This window comes from Ochlerotatus camptorhynchus, unplaced genomic scaffold, assembly GCF_037179485.1.
Source record: "Ochlerotatus camptorhynchus isolate MF236.1 unplaced genomic scaffold, CSIRO-AGI_Acam_v1.1 ptg000301l, whole genome shotgun sequence".
NCBI lineage: Eukaryota > Metazoa > Arthropoda > Insecta > Diptera > Culicidae > Ochlerotatus > Ochlerotatus camptorhynchus.
The window spans coordinates 501146-519870 of NW_027040789.1; the positions used below are offsets into that span (position 1 = coordinate 501146).

An 18725-nucleotide genomic window follows, 5' to 3' on the forward strand; every position below is an offset into this window, starting at 1 on the left:
TGTTTACGTTCGGTTAAACTGATTCACAAGAGCTATACAGAACGTGGAATAAACGCATCAAAACAAACCATTGGGAGCTCTTATAAAACACCTGAGTTGATCAAACGTTGAATAATAGCTTCCAGAGTTGAACAAGAATGTAGTTGTATTGCCTTTTTGGTTAAACGCTTCAAAAGCTGCTTGGAGCACTGTTAAATGATTGTTTACGTTCGGTTTACCTATATGCTTTATAAGACCTACGATAACTTTTATAGCACCTTAGTTAAACTGATTCACAAGAGCTATACAGAACGTGGAATAAACGCATCAAAACAAACCATTTGGAGCTCTTATAAAACACCTGAGTTGATCAAACGTTGAATAATAGCTTCCAGAGTTGTACAAGAATGTAGTTGTATTGCCATTAGGTTAAAAGCTTCAAAAACTGCTTGGAGGACTCTTAAATGATTGTTTACGTTCGGTTAAACTGATTCACAAGAGCTATACAGAACGTGGAATAAACGAATCAAAACAAACCATTGGGAGCTCTTATAAAACATCTGAGTTGATCAAACGTTGAATAATAGCTTCCAGAGTTGAACAAGAATGTAGTTGTATTGCCTTTTTGGTTAAACGCTTCAAAAGCTGCTTGGAGCACTGTTAAATGATTGTTTACGTTCGGTTTACCTATATGCTTTATAAGACCTACGATAACTTTTATAGCACCTTAGTTAAACTGATTCACAAGAGCTATACAGAACGTGGAATAAACGCATCAAAATAAACCATTTGGAGCTCTTATAAAACACCTGAGTTGATCAAACGTCGAATAATAGCTTCCAGAGTTGTACAAGAATGTAATTGTATTGCCATTTGGTTAAAAGCTTCAAAAACTGCTTGGAGCACTCTTAAATGATTGTTTACGTTCGGTTAAACTGTTTGACAGAAGCCATATAGGATGTGGAATAAACGCATCAAAACAAACCATTGGGAGCTCTTATAAAACACCTGAGTTGATCAAACGTTGAATAATAGCTTCCAGAGTTGAACAAGAATGTAGTTGTATTGCCTTTTTGGTTAAACGCTTCAAAAGCTACTTGGATCACTCTTAAATGATTGTTTACGTTCGGTTTAACTATATGCTTTATAAGACCTACGATAACTTTTATAGCACCTTTGTTAAACTGATTGACAAGAGCTATATAGAACGTGAAATAAACGCATCAAAACAAACCATTGGAAGATCTTATAAAACACCTGAGTTGATCAAACATTGAATAATAGCTTCCAGAGTTGTACAAGAATGTAGTTGTATTGCCATTTGGTTAAAAGCTTCAAAAGCTGCTTGGAGCACTCTTAAATGATTGTTTACGTTCGACCAACCACCAACCACAATTTTGTTGCTAAAAATAGCACAAGTGATAGGCACGTTTATATGACCATAAGGCAATGATTATTCGACTGCAAGAGAAGTCACTCAAGATGAGCTTCATATACTTCTCTCATTTGATCAAAATATGTATTCAAGAATAGAGCAGATGGAAACAGAAGCGGCTGGCAATCCGGGATCATGAGTTCGAATCTTGCTTCGAGAAACCTTTGGTGGAGTAGAGGTAAATTATATATAGGTGTTATTAATAAATGCAAACATTAATTTAAGACATATATCATATAATCAACGATAAAATTTCTAGATAAATTCTCTCAATTAATGATTAGAGAGATTAATTGAAAGAATATCAATCAAAGATTAAACAGATGCTTGTTACTGCTTCCTCCATGATCACAGAATGTGAATTATGGCATAATTACATATTTTTTCAATGTGCACAAATAAATTAAATTAATAAAAACTGTACAAGCAATTATTTTGGCGTACCACGACAATTGTTAAATTAATTTTAATCTGTGAATATTGTGAGTACTTACACAACGGTTATTAAGGAGTCATTAAAAAGTGCTATAAACGCTTTTCACCGCTTGCTGTATAGTGATTATTTAGGAGTCATAAAAGAGTGTAACAAACGCCTCTCAGGTTCAATCTCTAATACATTTCGAAGCAGCTGTTAGGAGGTGTCTACAAACGTTGTATTAGAGCTTTCACCAAAACAATAAAGCTTGAGTTTAAATACGTATCTATAAACGTTGTATAAAAGTTGCTTCTATCCGGTTATTAAAAAATCATTGAAAAGTGTTATAAACGCTTTTCACCGCTTGCTGTTCAATTAATATTTAGGAGTCATAAAAGAGTGTAACAAACGCCTCTCAGGTTTCCTCTCTACTAAATTTCAAAACAGCTGTCAGGAAGTGTCTACAAACGTTGTATTAGAGCTTTCACCAAAACAATAAAGCTTGAGTTTAAATACGTATCTATAAACGTTGTATAAAAGTTGCTTCTATCCGGTTATTAAGAAATCATTGAAAAGTGTTATAAACGCTTTTCACCGCTTGCTGTTCAATTAATATTTAGGAGTCATAAAAGAGTGTAACAAACGCCTCTCAGGTTTACTCTCTACTAAATTTCAAAGCGGCTGTCAAGAAGTGTCTACAAACGTTGTATAAGAGCTTTCAGCAAAATAATAAAGCTTGAGTTTAAATATGTATCTATAAACGTTGTATAAAAGTTGCTTCTACTCCTATACCGCGTATACATATAATGCTGTAGTTGAACAGGTTCTCCAAACCAGTGTAAACAAGAGCTTTACAGAAGTTGTAATAAACAAATTGTACAGTTATTATTCAGCATGCAGTTGAATAAAATCACAATGGAAGCGTTTCTTCAACAAGAAATTGATTTTGGGTAAACGTTTTACTGAATACGTTAGACAACACCTTTGTGTTGCAGTTGTATAGATTCTACAAACCAGTGTAAACAAGGGTTTTATAAAAGTTGTGGTGAACACATTGTGCAATTATTATTCAACATGCAGCTGAACAAAATCAAAACGAAAGCGTTTCTTCAACTGGAAATTGTTACTTGGGTGCTCCAACTTCATCCGCTCATTTTCCATTCACTTCGAAACTTCAGCAAGCTTTATCATATTCACACAATCCTGACTCGACTGATTAATTTGTTGGATCAACTTCTTACTAAAATCAGTGCTATATTCATCCTCCTTCCTTACCGAACTCAACGGTTTCTCATCATCCTCATCTTCTTTCGATTCCTGCATTTCCAACCCTACATTGCAACGAGCATTGCAATCAAACTGAATTCGGGATCTTCCTGCAGATCGTTTTTTCATCTCTTTGCAATCCATTTTTCTGCTTTATCTTACATTCAAATGCTAATATAATTTTATATTAAGTATGTTTCTTTCAAACACAAGAAGCATGTTTAAAATAAACATATTTATGTATTTTTGTTCGCATTGTTGTCAAACCAAACAAAAATATTCACGTTTATTTTCAACACGAATAAAATAAACGTAACATTATTTTTATTTTAAACATTAATATTGATTATTTTTGTGGCCAGAACAAACTGAGATTATGTTTAAATTTACCTCAAATATTTTTGTAACAACGATAAATTTTTCTGCGTGTTATTGTCCCAAATGGTCATTACCCCGAATCCCTTGCGAAAAGCTAGGTATCAATTATATATTTTCCTTGTATATTAAAAGAAGGGAATATTCCCGTCTTTATCATACATCCAAAGAATTAATTATTTTCTCTTTTATATATATTCAAAGAAGGGAATATTCCCTTCTTTATCGTATATCCAAAGAATAAATTATTTCCTTTTCTTATATTTTCAAAGAAGGGAATACACTCAGGTCTTTTCTTACACGGGGGATACGTACCGTGTAAAAAAAACTACGAGATTTTGATTTTTCGCATGCTTAAATGTTTTTAAAAAATCGGATTTTGATGCCATTTGTAATTAAAGCATGATATGGTCCATATAGACATATTTTAAAAAATTTCTGTATTTACACCAAAAATTGTGATTTTTTTAAGTATGCCATTCGATTACCTATAGCTTGAAACGGCTAATGTGATTGGAATCAAGTCGATAGGTTGTATCGTTGTCGAGAAATCGTTAAAAACGTACCGTGTAAATCGTGGAAAACCGTGTAAAAAAACCGCGTAAAAAAAGACTTCAGTGTATTCCCTCCTTAATCATATATTTAGCGAATTAATGATGTTTTCGTTTATATATTCAAAGAAGGGAATATTCCCTTCTTTATCGTTTATCCAAAGAATTAATTATTTCCTTTTCTTATATTCAGCTGACAACACTGATACTGCTACCCATGGTGGGTATATAAATGGTGATACAGCTTTGTCACTATATAGGCGAGGAGGTCGCGGGGGGGGGGGGGGGGAGTGCGAATTGTAAACAAACACGCTTTCCCATACAAAAATCCAACATGGCTGAATCATGAATTTGACACATTAGAATACCTATATGTAGTCACCTTGCTGCTACCGTTTCACCGTTTTCTCCATTTTGATTCACAGCATCACCACAAACAAAACATAAATAATGTTGTCTATAAATTACCACGAGAAGAATTCCATTATGAAGCTTCTTAATTCACTTAATTAAATTAATATAGCAAGATGCAATAAATTAAATTTGATGATGGATTTCATAGACAAAAAACGTTTCGTTAGGAAGAGTTCTTCGGCGGCAACTCTCATCTATCCACATAAAATTTAATACAGTCGAATAATAAATAATCAGATAAGAATGAATTGATTGAATGTATATACGAAGAATTCACAAATAGTATTTTTCATAATGCTTTGTAATGCTCACCTTGAATTGCAAACAAAATTCCAAATAAATTTTACCGATCTTCAAGAACCGAGAACACTAAGATAGCATTCGACAGCACAGTGACCACGAATGCTTATTATAATACGCGGTACAAGTCCCTAAAAGTATGGACGACTGTCACCACAAAACTGAAAAAAGCTGTTCCAATCCAATTGGGAACCAATGACGTTTATATAAGGTCTGGGCCAAAGGGCTTATTGGTGTTAGTGAAATGTGCAAATGGTTAGTGGTGTTCGTATATATTGCAATGTTTATCTTTTTACACGAAACAGCTGTTGGCAGTGACGTATATCTATCTGTTCTCAGTATGTTGGCAGTGACGTATATCTATCTGTTCGCAGATGTTCAGCAATGTTTACAACATTTTTGCTTCTAACACCAGCAAGCTGCCTGTTGGCCCAGACCTTATATAAATTTCATTGATTGGTTCCAATTAACCATTTTATTCGAGCTCTTAAAACGACGTTTACTACCACTCGAACTTTGAAATAAAACATTATTTTGAGATTTTTTCTTCTAGAACCTCGAGAAAAGTAGCCAAAATTTGTGCGTTTCATAAAAAAATATAAATTATTTGGTCCAGTTTTGTGAAATCGCTGGTAGAAAGTCACGCCAAAACTGCTTGACAAAGTGGTCAATCGAGCAAAGCGATGCATTTTGATAAAGCCCTACAGTAAAAGTATGGAAGTCTGTCAAAAGTTCCAATCGAACCGTCAAAATGCACCCGCATAAACATCATCTCAACTTTATGTGGTATGGTCGTACCATCTATGATATTGTTAGTGTTTGATACCCGTTTATTAGAGCACCGCTTTGCTCGATTGGAACCAATGAGCTGGATTACCGAGGTGAAGCAATCGGTTAAGTTGTGTGAGTAAAACCCCTGTACGATACAAGCAATTAGTGACGTCACTACTTGCGTTTACGTTGATTTTTTGGATTACTAATACAACCATATTTCACGATCTGCTTCACCTCCTTCTGTACTCATTGGATTGGAACAGCTTTTCTCAGTTTTGTGGTGACAGCCGTCCATACTTTTGCTGTAGGACTTTACATTTTGACGGTTCGATCGGAACAACTTTTAACAGACGTCCATACTTTTACTGTAGGGCTTTAGCTTTACCTGGGGGGACGTGCTCAGGGTATAGTCGCTATATTCATAGTCTGGCGGATAGAATCTCGGGAACCAATTGAGCTGTCAAATAGCGGAACCAATCGAGCAAATCACGAACAACAACAGAAAAGAGCACATCTGCAATTCCGAACAAAACTTCGGAAACCCTTTTCTCGTAACTCAAGGCTCGCCTACGCAAACTAACACCATCTTTGGGTTGAGAAAAGTTTCCCCTATCCGATGATGCTGATAATTTGCGTTCGACTGGCGAGGAAAGAATAATCAACGTTTTGTTCATAAAAGTTGATAGTACCTTTTCAATTATTGGTTTAAAATATATTGAATTGGTTCCGCTTTTTGATGGATCGATATTCTATCCGCCAGACTATGAATATAGCGACTATAGCTCAGGGTGGCCAGACACCGATTTTCGAGATGCCTACCGATTCACAGACGAAAGGTTCAAAACTACCGGCCCTACGTAGACAATTCTCCATACAAAAATTTTAAAATTTGTATGGGCCGTGGATAATTGCCAATCACCCCCCCTAAACTGTCTACGTAGTTTATGAACAGCCCCTAAGGCCCATGGATGGTTTTGAATTATCGGTCAACTTTACGTGTAAAATATCGCGAATTGGTAATCATTAATTTACAGGCAACCATTTCGCGATACATACACAGAAAAAAAAAATTGTTGAATATTACATCTAAACTGCTGCAACCAGGTCAATCCATCAGTTGTGTAATATAACGTTGTACGATGTACATCGATTTTGCGAACAAAATTACATACATTGATGTAATATTGTATCTACTTTTTGCTATTACATCATTATTTCATACATCAGCTTGAATTACATTGATCGGTATTACATTTTTTTGCTGTGTAGTTGAGTTTTCAGCAATCAATTCAGTAGTTTTTGGTTTAACTGAAAACTCGGTAAATGGAAAAAAAACCCTGAAATGTCAAAATTTACCGTTTTAGTCAGTTAAAGAATTACTGACTTTTTCAGTAATTTATTTGTTTACATTATTTTTTGCTGAGTTTTTCAGTATTTTGATGAATACATATCAATGAGTAGTAAATATATTATTTCGGATTTTTTAAGATTTTTATTAGGGGACTCAGCTTTAGCGCTCAATACTTCCTCGTGGTTCAGCCGGCTGGTTGCTTTCTTGGAGTGCCAGATTGCGTGCCTAAGTCTGGAGCACTGCTACACACAATTGAAATTCTTGGCCGTAAATTCAATGGAACATCTGGAAGTCGATGTAGGAGTGCAGAAACTGCCGGATTTCGCGAATGATTCTGCACTCCTGCGTTGACTTCCAGTCGTTTAACAAATTTCTGAAGTCAAGTGCGCGAGGTGGAACGAAGGAGAATGACGTAAAGGAGTCCAATTTACTAGTGTGACCAGTAATTTTGGAATTTCGTTTGAAGAATGTTTCAGTAAAACATAATTAGCACTGAAAACTCGGTGTTCTATCAACAATCAATACGAAACTAACGATTTTAAATGGTTCTATTGAACTGAGTTTTGGTCATTCCCCGTAAAACTGTTATTTTACGGTCAATTCAGTAATTACTATTACCGCATTCAGTAGTTTCTTGCAAAAACTAATGAACGTCAGTAATGTTATTGAGAACAGCTGAATGTTCGGTAGTTTTTGTGATTTACAGTTCGAAAACTGTAAAAAAGGAAACCGTGATTAAAACGCTGTCCAGACTGGAGAGTTATAACCGAGGGGGACGAAAGTCCCAGATTTATTCAAATTTTATCCAAAAATACCTTTTAGTTTGATGAATTGATTTAAATCCATGCAAATTTATTTTATCCGAAATAATCGCGTTCAAATCTTTAAAATTAATAATATCGGCTTTTTATCGATCACATCTCTAATATATCGGGTGACATCTCTATCTATCACATGACAGATTATTTATCATTACAACCTAAGAGAAGAGGAGACAATACGGGGGTGAAAACGAAACACTTTTCTGTCAAACGCGAACCAGCTCGTGATTGGCTGATTTGTAGTGCGTAAGATATAGATAGAGATAAAAGAGCAAGAAGCCAGTTGTCTCCTCTTCCTCTTAGATTACAACTAACAACTCTCTGCTGCTTTTTCACAAAAGCCAATGTCGCAAACGTAAACAATGACTTCTTCCGCGAATTTCTCAAAGATGAAAACTCGCTGGATAGACTTTGAATTAGGGAAATTTAAGAAAGAAGCCATTGCTTACGTTTACAACATTGGCCCTTATGAACGCTCAGTGTCGAGATGTTGAGGTGGATTTCGTCAGAGTTCGATGAGGAATGTGGGTGCTTCGAGTTCACGAATCGCAACCTGCATAACGGGTTCTGTCCAAATAGGTGTAACCGACGTCTGACCGAGCAGCACCAGGTTTGCTTGGATACTTGCATGGCTGAAAATCATGAAATAATTGAGCATCCTGCGGGTAGGAGGTTGAGGTGGTTGTAAGACCCTTGGTAAGACCAAACGAGTTGTGGTTGACGGCTGGATTTCGGGAGTACTCGGTTCGATCTTGCGAGAGAGGTTGTTGGTTGGGAGCGGTACAGGCGGAGTGCCGGCGTTAAGTTTCTTCTTCTGCTGCTGATGAGTTGCGAACCGGGGATGGGGGATTTGCGACGCGTTGTCGCTGATATTTAGGTAGATTAGCGCAATCGGAATCTATGGGTCAGAAAATGGGACGGCGGTCATGGACCAGAGACAGAAGACGGAGGGGATGAGTATTTAAGCCGGATACCGTTTAAAGTGCAGATTGGCTAACTTGACCCCGGGGGTGGATGCTAGTCCTGTCCTCGATGAGTTCTTTCAGACGTTGGAATTCAATTTAGAAACCTGAGAAGCGCATCTGCTGGATCCTTTTCCGGTCATGTTTCCAGTATCCGATCTTCTGCCACTGCTTGGAGTCGAAGACTGCATCAACTAAACGGAACTGTTTTGCTGAACGGAAGATTGGCAGGTAAGGGTGATTTTTGTTGTTACTCCGGGGAAGAGTGTAGTGGCCTAGAAGAATTTGCAGCTTGATTTGCGATTTTTTCGACCGAATGCGAAAACCGCGCGATCATGAAAGTGACAGTAAACATAAACACACTAAAACATATTAGAGTAAACAGATAGATAATTCTAACACATCCAAGATTATCGAAGAATAGTGGATGAAATCGGATGATACCGGCAGGCACGTGTTATTATTCATTATGAATCAAGTTTATCCAAAAACTCTGAATTATTTAGCAAATTTTAGTTAAATCTGTTAAATGAAATGTAGAATGGTTACTTTCGTCCCCCTCGGTTATAACATGTTATAACGGTTGTCAAATAATTGCAACACAGAAACCACCATCAAGATAGCGCTATAACATGTTATAACTCTGTAGTCTGAACGTACTATAATACCATAGAGGTAATAGTACGTTCAGACTACAGAGTTATAACATGTTATAGCGCTATCTTGATGGTGGTTTCTGTGTTGCAATTATTTGACAACCGTTATAACCTGTTATAACTCTCCAGTCTGGACAGCGTTTAACTCTAAGACCACTGGGTCCCGAAGAAAATCATTATTATTTTTGGCTCACTCAGTACCAGAACAACGGTCCCAAGCAGTCCCAAGCTATTTCACTCACCCCTGCATGTTCTGCATGAATCCACACACCCCTGATGTTATCTGTCAAACTTTCATAGCGAATCAAAACAAACATAGTGTAGTAATAGAATTTCAACTAGAATAGGGTACGTTAATCGTTTGCTTGGGACCAATAGGCTACTAAAGTGGTGAGCCAATTTAAAATCGTTAGTTTCGTATTGATTGTTGATAATACGCTGTCCAGACTGGAGAGTAATTGACGACTATACGACCAGGTGGAGCAGCGCAGTGGACCAGCGAAACCAGGTTCGGATTCGGAACGGTGAAATAAACACGCGGACTAACTTTTAAAGGAACAATGTATTTCACGTAAAAGGAATAATAAACCGTACGCGGGAAACGTGCTTTTAATAGTAAGAATAGCTGTCAAACTTACCGTGAGGTAAGACGATGCGATAAGAGATCGTACACAGAAAAAAAAAGTTGTTGAATATTACATCCAAACTGCTGCAACCAGGTCAATCCATCGGTTGTGTAATATAACGTTGTACGATGTACATCGATTTTGCGAACAAAATTACATCCATTGATGTAATATTGCATCTGCTTTTTGCTATTACATCATTATTTCATACATCAGCTTGAATTACATTGATCGATATTACATTTTTTTTGCTGTGTACTCACCCGGGGGTGCTTGGATGCACCGCGTAGTTGTCAGGAGGTAATCATCGCTCCTAATACCCCGTTCACATTACAGCGTTTATCACGTGATATACGGTGTCTTGCAATGAGCACTCATACATCTAGTTTTCACTGGAAATCCTATGTATAAGTGCTCATTGCAAGACAGCCTATATTACGTGATATAGACTGTAATGTGAACGGGGTATAACACTCCTCCTCGATGAGTAGCATCCGTCATCAGGAACTCCGTTACTCCAGGGATAACATGATGCAGAAACGGTTATGCTTCTGCGGTCCCAGTGGCTTTGTAAGTATATCAGCCGCCATTTGATCCGTTGGGCAATATTGGAGTGCAATCTGACCCGACAAACATAGCTCCTGCACAAATTTCTGCCTTGTATCGATATGTTTAGATCTTCGGTTGACACGCTCCGTTTCAACGAAGGCGATACAACCCTGGTTGTCTTCGCGGATTATAGTAGCTTCTTTCTGATGTTCTCCGAAATCCGACAATAGTTGTCTCAACCAGGCTACTTCCTGACAGGCCTCGCTGAGGGCAATATATTCCGCCTCCATTGACGAAAGTGTCACGCTAGCTTGACCACGACTTGCCCACGAGATCGTTCCACCGGAAAACATAAAAACAAATCCCGAGGTCGATCTGCGAGTTGTCAAATCGCCGGCCCAGTCGGCGTCCGAAAAACCCAGCAACGCCTGACTATCTTCACCGCCCAAACGCAGACTGCAGCTGATCGTGCCTTTGAGATACCTCATCACTCTTTTCACCGCCACCCAATCTTGCTCCGTGGGTGCTGCAAACTTTCTTCCAAGAATGCACACACTGTTGGCAATATCAGGTCGAGCCACTACAGAGAGGTACAATAGGCTTCCGACGACACTTCTGTACCTCGAGGCATCCTTCAGCAACTCACTTTTATCTTCGACTTTGACGTAATTCACGTCCATGGCGCCTTGGCAGGTTTTGCATCACTCATACCGTGGTCTTCAAGCAGCTTGCAGCAGCTTGGCGAACATCTCCCAGACACGTAACCTCGAATTCATTTTTCAGTCTATACGTTACCGCCTCCAGCTGACCGGAGCTCGCCGACACTAGCAGCATGTCATCGACGTACACGAGTAAAAACCTCGGTAAAAACACCTTAGCTCTTCCACAATCTCTCACATACAAGCAAGGGTCGGCCGATGATTGTTTAAACTGCAAGTTGACCAGCACATCATGGAGTCGCTTGTGCCAGCAACGTGCGGACTGTCGTAACTCGTAGATGCTCCGTTTGAGCAACAATCAATACGAAACTAACGATTTTAAATTGGCTCACCACTTTAGTAGCCTATTGGTCCCAAGCAAACGATTAACGTACCCTATTCTAGTCGAAATTCTAGTACTACGCAATGTTTGTTTTGATTCGCTATGAAAGTTTGACAGATAAAATGAGGGGTTATTGGTTTTTCCTATGTTTCGAGGGGTGATTCGACAAGCTTGGGACCGAAGATAGTACCAGAGGTGAGCCAAAAAGTTGAGCACGTTTCTTTGGGACCTACTTGTCTTAGAGTTACCTCTATGGTTTGAGTCTGCAGACGTAGTCTTCCTTGCTTGGCACTGCATATCCTGGCGGTTGGCTCATGTATACCTCTTCTTCCAAAACGCCGTAAAGATATGCCGTCTTGATATCTAGATGTCTCACAGCCATCTTCCGCTTGGATGCAATGGTCAACAGTGTACGAAACGTTGCGTGTCGAGCGACAGGGGCGAATACATCCTCAAAATCTTCGCCGAACTTCTGTGAAAAACCTTGAGCCATTTTCGTCGCGCTTCAGCTTATACACCCAGCGTGATCCTACACGCAGAAAAAAATATTTTAAACGTAATAATATTTGACGTAAATTTAATAAGAATTTGATTTTGTTTTGGCTGCAAAATGAAATCATTATTATTTCAACAATCCAGTATCTTTGTTTTTAAAAACCCATGGATTGTTAAATCAAAAAGAAAATCTTTTCGAATTTACAAGAGCTTTTATGGTTTTGACGTAAGCTGTCAAATTTGGCAGCTGGGTCAACAAAAAATATGTTTGTTTTTAAAAGAGATTTCTTGTTGATTCAATCATATTTTTTTTTTATATATCTTTATTAAGGAGACTTTCAGCCGTTGGCTGGCTCGTCTCCGAGTTATATATATTTATTTTATTAAGCCTAAAAATATACGCAGTAGAAATAAGAATATGTTTATTGATTCAATTTTTAATAATTTGCGATTATTTTTATGTTTTGTTTTCTATTTGTTACCAACAGAATTACAATTAAATAAAAAAAAAACTTTCTGAGGCATAAAATCTCTCCGGTTCATGAGTTGATGGGTCGATAGGTAGGGTCCAGGTGTGGGAGCGGCCTTCCTGGCGTTGGGAGCATTGGTACTCAGTACTGAAAATAAGATCGACGGAAAAAATCAAGGAAAAAAAGAAAAACTGTTTATATTTTGCAACAGCAGCATACTTACTTACCTCTAGAGCTGAATCAAACGAGAAATTTTTTGTTATTGTTTACATTTTTGTCCGGGTTTTCACGAGGGAATGGTTGGTAGTTATTTTTGCATTCATGGCCCGGGGAATTGACACAACAAATAAATGTTAAATTAAAATTAACTATTGTTGGCTTGATAAAAGAATATTGTTATTTTTACAATAGTTGCAGTTGAAGAGTGGCTTATGAAAACAAAAGAATCTTATTTTTAATTTATTTGAATAAATATTATCCAAACAATAAAATGCAATATAATTTCAACCGGAATTGTTTGTGTAAATACAAATAAAGTTTTTTTTTGGTTCAATGCAAACAATTTTCTGTCCGTGTACGACTTTCTTTCCTTTCGGCAATTGAACGAGTTCCCACGTTTGGTTCCGCTTGTGTGAGTCCAGTTAGTCTTCCATCGCATTTCGCCATTCCTCAATCTTCAGCGCTTCCAGTACGTTGATCGGATCCTCCGAGGCACAAGCCATGTTCCCGACGGCGTAATCGAGTACATAATCATCCAGATTCCGTGGTGGCATGCCACGCGTCTGACGCTGCGAGCGACGAACAGGTTCCACCTGAACTGATTTCTCTTCTTGAATTTCTTCCTCTGCTTCCGGGACAAGTTTCTCTTCATCTTCAAGCTTCAGTGGATCATTATCCTCCTTAACGGTCGCTCTCTGCTCTCCATGGGTTTCAAACTTCAGCGGAATATCGGACGATGAAGTGCCATTCCCCAGTTCGACGAAGTGGGCGTCGCGACTAAGGGTGATGAGATCAGTCTCGCAATTCACAAATCTGTAGGCTTTATTTATGATCCATCGAATAACCTACAAATCGAAGCTTCTTCGATTTTCCCTCCAGCTTTCCACGCTTCTGATCTGGCACGTGGACATAGGCCTCTGATCCGAAGATGCGAAGGTGAGACAAATCCGGCTTACGTCCCCACCAGAGCTCGTAGGGGGTTTTTGGTACACTTCTGGAAGGCAAACGATTTTGCAAATATGTTGCGGTCAACACCACCTCTCCCCCAGTAGCGCTCATTCATGCCAGAGTCGATCATCATGCATGTGGCCATCTCCGTAATAGACCGATTTTTACGTTCGGCCACACCGTTTTGCTGGGGAGCGTACGGTGTCGTGAACTGCGCCATGATACCCTCGGCACGATAGAAGCTCTTCAAGTCATTGTTGCAAAATTCGCCCCCTCCGTCGGAACGAATAACTCCAGGCTTCCGGCCAAACACATTTTGCGTCCATCGAACGTAATCCTTTATGATTTGTGCGGCTTCCGATTTGTGCTTTAACAAATATGTCACCGTGAACCGGCTATAATCGTCGATCAAGTGCATGACGAAACGATTACCACTTGGAGTCGTGGTTTTCATCGGCCCACACAAATCGGTATGCACGATGTCGAGGATTCGTTTGGATTTACGCTCCGGCACCGGGGGAAATGGTTGCCTAGCGGCAACATTCACAAACAAGTCGCATGCCACAGTCACCTACCTTAACGCCGGTTACCAGTTTTTCTTTGAAGAGTCGTTCAGCCGCTGCCCAGTCTCTGTGGCCAAACCGCCGGTGCCACTGATGCTGGCAGTTTTCGTGGTGCTCACCAGCTGCTGCCTTGTTGGAAACCTCCACCGTCCGAAGGTAGTATAAACCACCGTAGCGATAGCCTGTCGCCACGACGTCTCCTCCTGCATCAGCAATCCGACAGCCTTCACCATCGAAATTCACTGCAAGGTTCTTTTCTCCCAACTTGGCTACTGATATCAAGCTTGTCGACAGCCCCGGAACGAATTTCACATTCTGCATGTCGATCTTCACCGTGTTGCCTGAACCATCCACACCACGAAGCATTCCATAACCTTCTCCGAGAATCTTCGTCTTCTGTCCGTCGGCGAGCGTAATCCACCCACCAGAGAAGTCACTTAATGACTCGAAAAACTCACGATTGTTTGTCATGTGGGCACTAGCCCCACTGTCAATCACCCACGACGACGATCGTACACTTTCACTACCGGTAAAGGCAACACTTCTCCCGTCGCCCGGAGCGGCTTTCGCTTTAGGGGTTCCTTTTTCCGCACCACTTTCTGCCTTCTGTGCCTTGAACTTTCGGCAATCGCGTCGCAAATGTCCCGCGCGCTTACAAAAGTGACACACACGCGATTCTTTCGATTTATTGTTTACCGACTGCATTGCTTTCTCCGATTTCGACCCGGTGCCGACACCCTCACGCTCCAACCGGCGATGATATTCATCCATTAGTTTGGATTTGACAATATCCAAAGCCGTAACAATACCATCAAACGAGGGTGGCAAACTTCTCAGGAGCATGCACACTTTTGTGTCTTTGTCCAATTCCGTGCCGGCAGCGTCCAAACGATCGAAAAGATCGTCTATCTCACGCAAATGTTCCTCCATATTTCCGCGCTCGGGGAGGTTTACCGCACACAACTTCTTCAATAAAGAAACTCGTACCGAACGCGTCGTCTTTTGGTGGTACGATTTCAACGCGTTGAACACTTCGTGAGCCGAGGGGGGCGACACATCTAAAATGGCATGTAGATAGCAAACAGTATTAATATCTTTTTTTGGATCAGTGTATTTCTATCAGATTTCACTCTCTAGTATTCGCTGCATCCTCTTTTTCGATGCTGCAGAAGATGCAAAAGATAAAAGTATATTTCCAGGTAGATGGCAACAGCGATAACGATTTATTGAGAAAAATCTATTTGGAGTTTGGTTGCGCAGTGTGCGTTGATTAAGTTATCAGCGAATATAAAGCATTTCTTACTAATAATTGGTATTACTCGCTCTAATCCTTGTCAGTGCTACCGTTTTTATAGCCCGGCATTCACTCTGTTATGTAAAGTTAGAGAGAATCCTCACAACGAAGCCTTTTCCAAAAATTGTCTACACAAAACCCCGGCAGCAGAGTACGGAAGTGCACTTATTTGAGCGAATATCATTGGCCGAAGATAAAGTAGGGATTTCCAATTACGCGGCAGGAGAAACGAGACGTGCCTGTATTTAGCGGCTATGCAAATGCACTGATGACTTGAGCTCTGCAAGATTACCCGAATGCTTGTGAGCTGTAACAGGACGATATTTTCTACGAACCACATCGGTTGATCCAGAAGTGGAAGCACGATCACGATGAAGGGAGTTTTCAGGCTGTTGTGTTGGCTGTTGTTGTTGGACGTTGGTGCACCATGCAGGCGAGTCCTTATTCAATCGTGTGGATCTTCGATGACAATAGCATCGTTTACCGTAAATTGCAAACCAGCATCGTCCAGGAGGTAACCGATTCTCACACCGCTAAGGACTAAATTGTATCTAACGACCAACGATTACGTACTTTGTAGCCGAGGCAGCTGTGCACTGGACTTATATCTTGTATCACAGCCCTACGGTACAGGCTACAGCTTACAAATAATTAACTCAGAATTCTGCTTTTACCGTAGCCAGATAAAAAATGAGAATTCTCGAAACCGCTACTTTGAGGATACATTGCCCGTTCATAGTTCAATGATTGTATAATTTTATTTTTATTTATTTATTTTTTAACATCAACAGGTACAATATGGTCCCAATGATTATTTAAGTAACAGCGATATGTCAAGGGGACGAAAACATTAAAAATAGTCCGGTGCATGGAAATGGCTTCCGGAGTACGAGACGGATATGAAGGATAACCAGACTAGGCTTGCCAAACACTGTGTGTTTTGTGTGCAGAGACAATGTTTCAAGCCAGGGTTCAAGTATTCGAGTTATGAGGAGTTACATAATAAACTGACCCTTGCAGAGAAAGAGAGAGATGACCGTTGAAGCATGCAGGCATTTATAGTTCTTCTATAAATACTACATGTTGGCCGATACCATCGAGTAGTCGTAGAATAATTTATTGGCCCAGCTAGGGCATGGAAATATGAAATATTATTTTGTTGTGTAATTATCTTTTTAATTTAAATGACAAGGATTAAAAACTTTTGGTAGTTGGTGTTAGACAGCGACCAAAATTTAGCAGAATATTTTTTGTGATTTTTTTTTTCTATATGTAGAGGAAATGGATGTAATGTTGGCCTATATGTCCCTAATTTGGGCCCATACATAAATTCATCAATCGACTAAATTTTCACCGTCCCAATGACGTGTTCATCTAGATGAAATTGATAGATAGCAGATTTTTAGCGATGGGCCCAATCTTAGATCCATAGGCCAACATTAGAGCCATTTCCCCTATATTTTTCCATAGTACCTATAAACATTTTTAACTCACTTATGTACAACTATTTTGTTATTAAAAATATGCGCAGGCCTTAGGGGCACAAAATAAATGATACTTGCACTAATTTATTTATTTTTTTTTTGTTTCCTAGAGTAGCAGCATACTTTTCAATGATTTTCCTCTTGATTGGGTTAAGGATTTATTATTATTAATGGATAATCCTAATAACAGTTGTTCCATTCCATTGCGGTTAAAAGAGTCGCAGTACAAGCAGTAAAAAGGCATATGTTCTGTTAGAAATTACTGTAACTTTCATGTTGCCATGACCATATTTTCATTTCAGTTAACAAAGTAGATTTGCTAAAATAATAATGGAAGGAAGCATACTATAAATAACAAAAAAAAAAAGTATTTGACCAGAAGGATGACACGCAACAATGTCGTGTAGTGGTCTAGGAGGAGTATTTTCGCGGACATACATTTCATCGAATGAAAAAGAAATTTCTACGTATGGATGAAATGTATGATCGGAATTTAGCTGCTGATCGGAACAAACACCTATATTCTGCCGGTCGTGACACTCTGTCACTAGTGAGGTGACAAAAATCATGTCGTGTGATGTGATCCTGCATTTGATTTCTACAGAGAATCACTTCAAACGGCGTAACTTTTGTCACCTTACTAGTGACAGAGTAACATGACCCGCACAATAGGGATGTTAGTACCAATTAGGTCATTGAACCGATAATTCTTCTTATTACCACTCATCACTGAGAACAAAAACTTTCTAAGGACTGGAAATGGGCTGCTTGTCTTTATGTAGATCGTCTAAATCAATGATTTCCCTGGATTTATTTACCTCCTTAAAAATTAGTCATAGGCTCCGCGAAGGTACACTATTTAGAAAAGCACACCGTTCCTCCACAATTTCCTTCTTACGTTTCTTCTCCTTGTCCTTTTACTTTTTACCTCTTGCGTTTTATAACTACATGTACATGCGTTTTATAACTACATGTACATGTACCTTCAAAATCTCGTCATCATCTTACTCCTCTTCTTAAATTCAATCAATCTCTTTACTAGTTTGTCCCGGGTTTCTACATAGTTCTGATATGAATACGCATAGCTGTATGCCACCCGGAAAACCAACTTCTTCCAGAACATACATTGCTTCACCGAGTTTGCGACCCCACATTTTGGTTTCAATTCGTTGACGGCACTTCCTATATTACGGGATGATTTTTTTTATAATCTCATTCGAAGATCTGCACCGTTCCTGCTCAACCAAGTGCGACTAGTGCAGTTCAAAAGCCGATGGTGTTGATATAGGTACTGTTGCGATTGGGTATGGAATTCTCCAGTGATCCGATGGCAATACTGATGACGACTGGTAGTTGAAAGATTGTAATACTCATGATGAGTGTCCTGATGTGGCTGATACTGGTGTTATACTATTTTTGGACGTCTTACTCCACTCCTCTCTAGGGTGATGACTAATTTCTGGAAAATAGATATATCGAACTCAAACATACACTGCAAACTTGCACTTTCATTGGATATTACAATTTTTCTCCGACGGTAGTAATCTCCTAACCTTTTGCAACTTCAACCGATGGTTTTAAATTAACATTGAAATTGATATAGAAATGTTTTCTTTACCTTTCCTATTCAACACTTTTTCACAACACTTTATTATCGAGGCGCAGTGAAATGTAAACAAACAACATTGTTGACGTTTGCCGTTTTTTCGTTCGGCGGTATCTGTGATTGGTTCGATG

The 18725-nt window shown here is 39.1% G+C and overlaps 2 protein-coding genes across 2 annotated transcripts in view; both read right to left on the reverse strand.

Moving 5' to 3' along the window:
• LOC135707023 (protein RCC2 homolog) overlaps positions 1-4849 on the reverse strand; it is a 48514-nt gene extending 43665 nt beyond the window's left edge. Inside the window, exon 1 of the mRNA XM_065228746.1 lies at positions 4748-4849. The gene's annotated coding sequence lies outside the window, so the exon portion shown is untranslated. The remainder of the gene's footprint in view (positions 1-4747) is intronic.
• A 5588-nt stretch (positions 4850-10437) lies between these two features.
• Positions 10438-11154, reverse strand: LOC135707021 (uncharacterized). Its single transcript, XM_065228738.1, has one exon. It carries the CDS (start codon positions 11152-11154, stop codon positions 10438-10440), a length of 717 nt encoding a protein of 238 aa, XP_065084810.1.
• Between the last annotated feature and the right edge of the window lie 7571 nt (positions 11155-18725).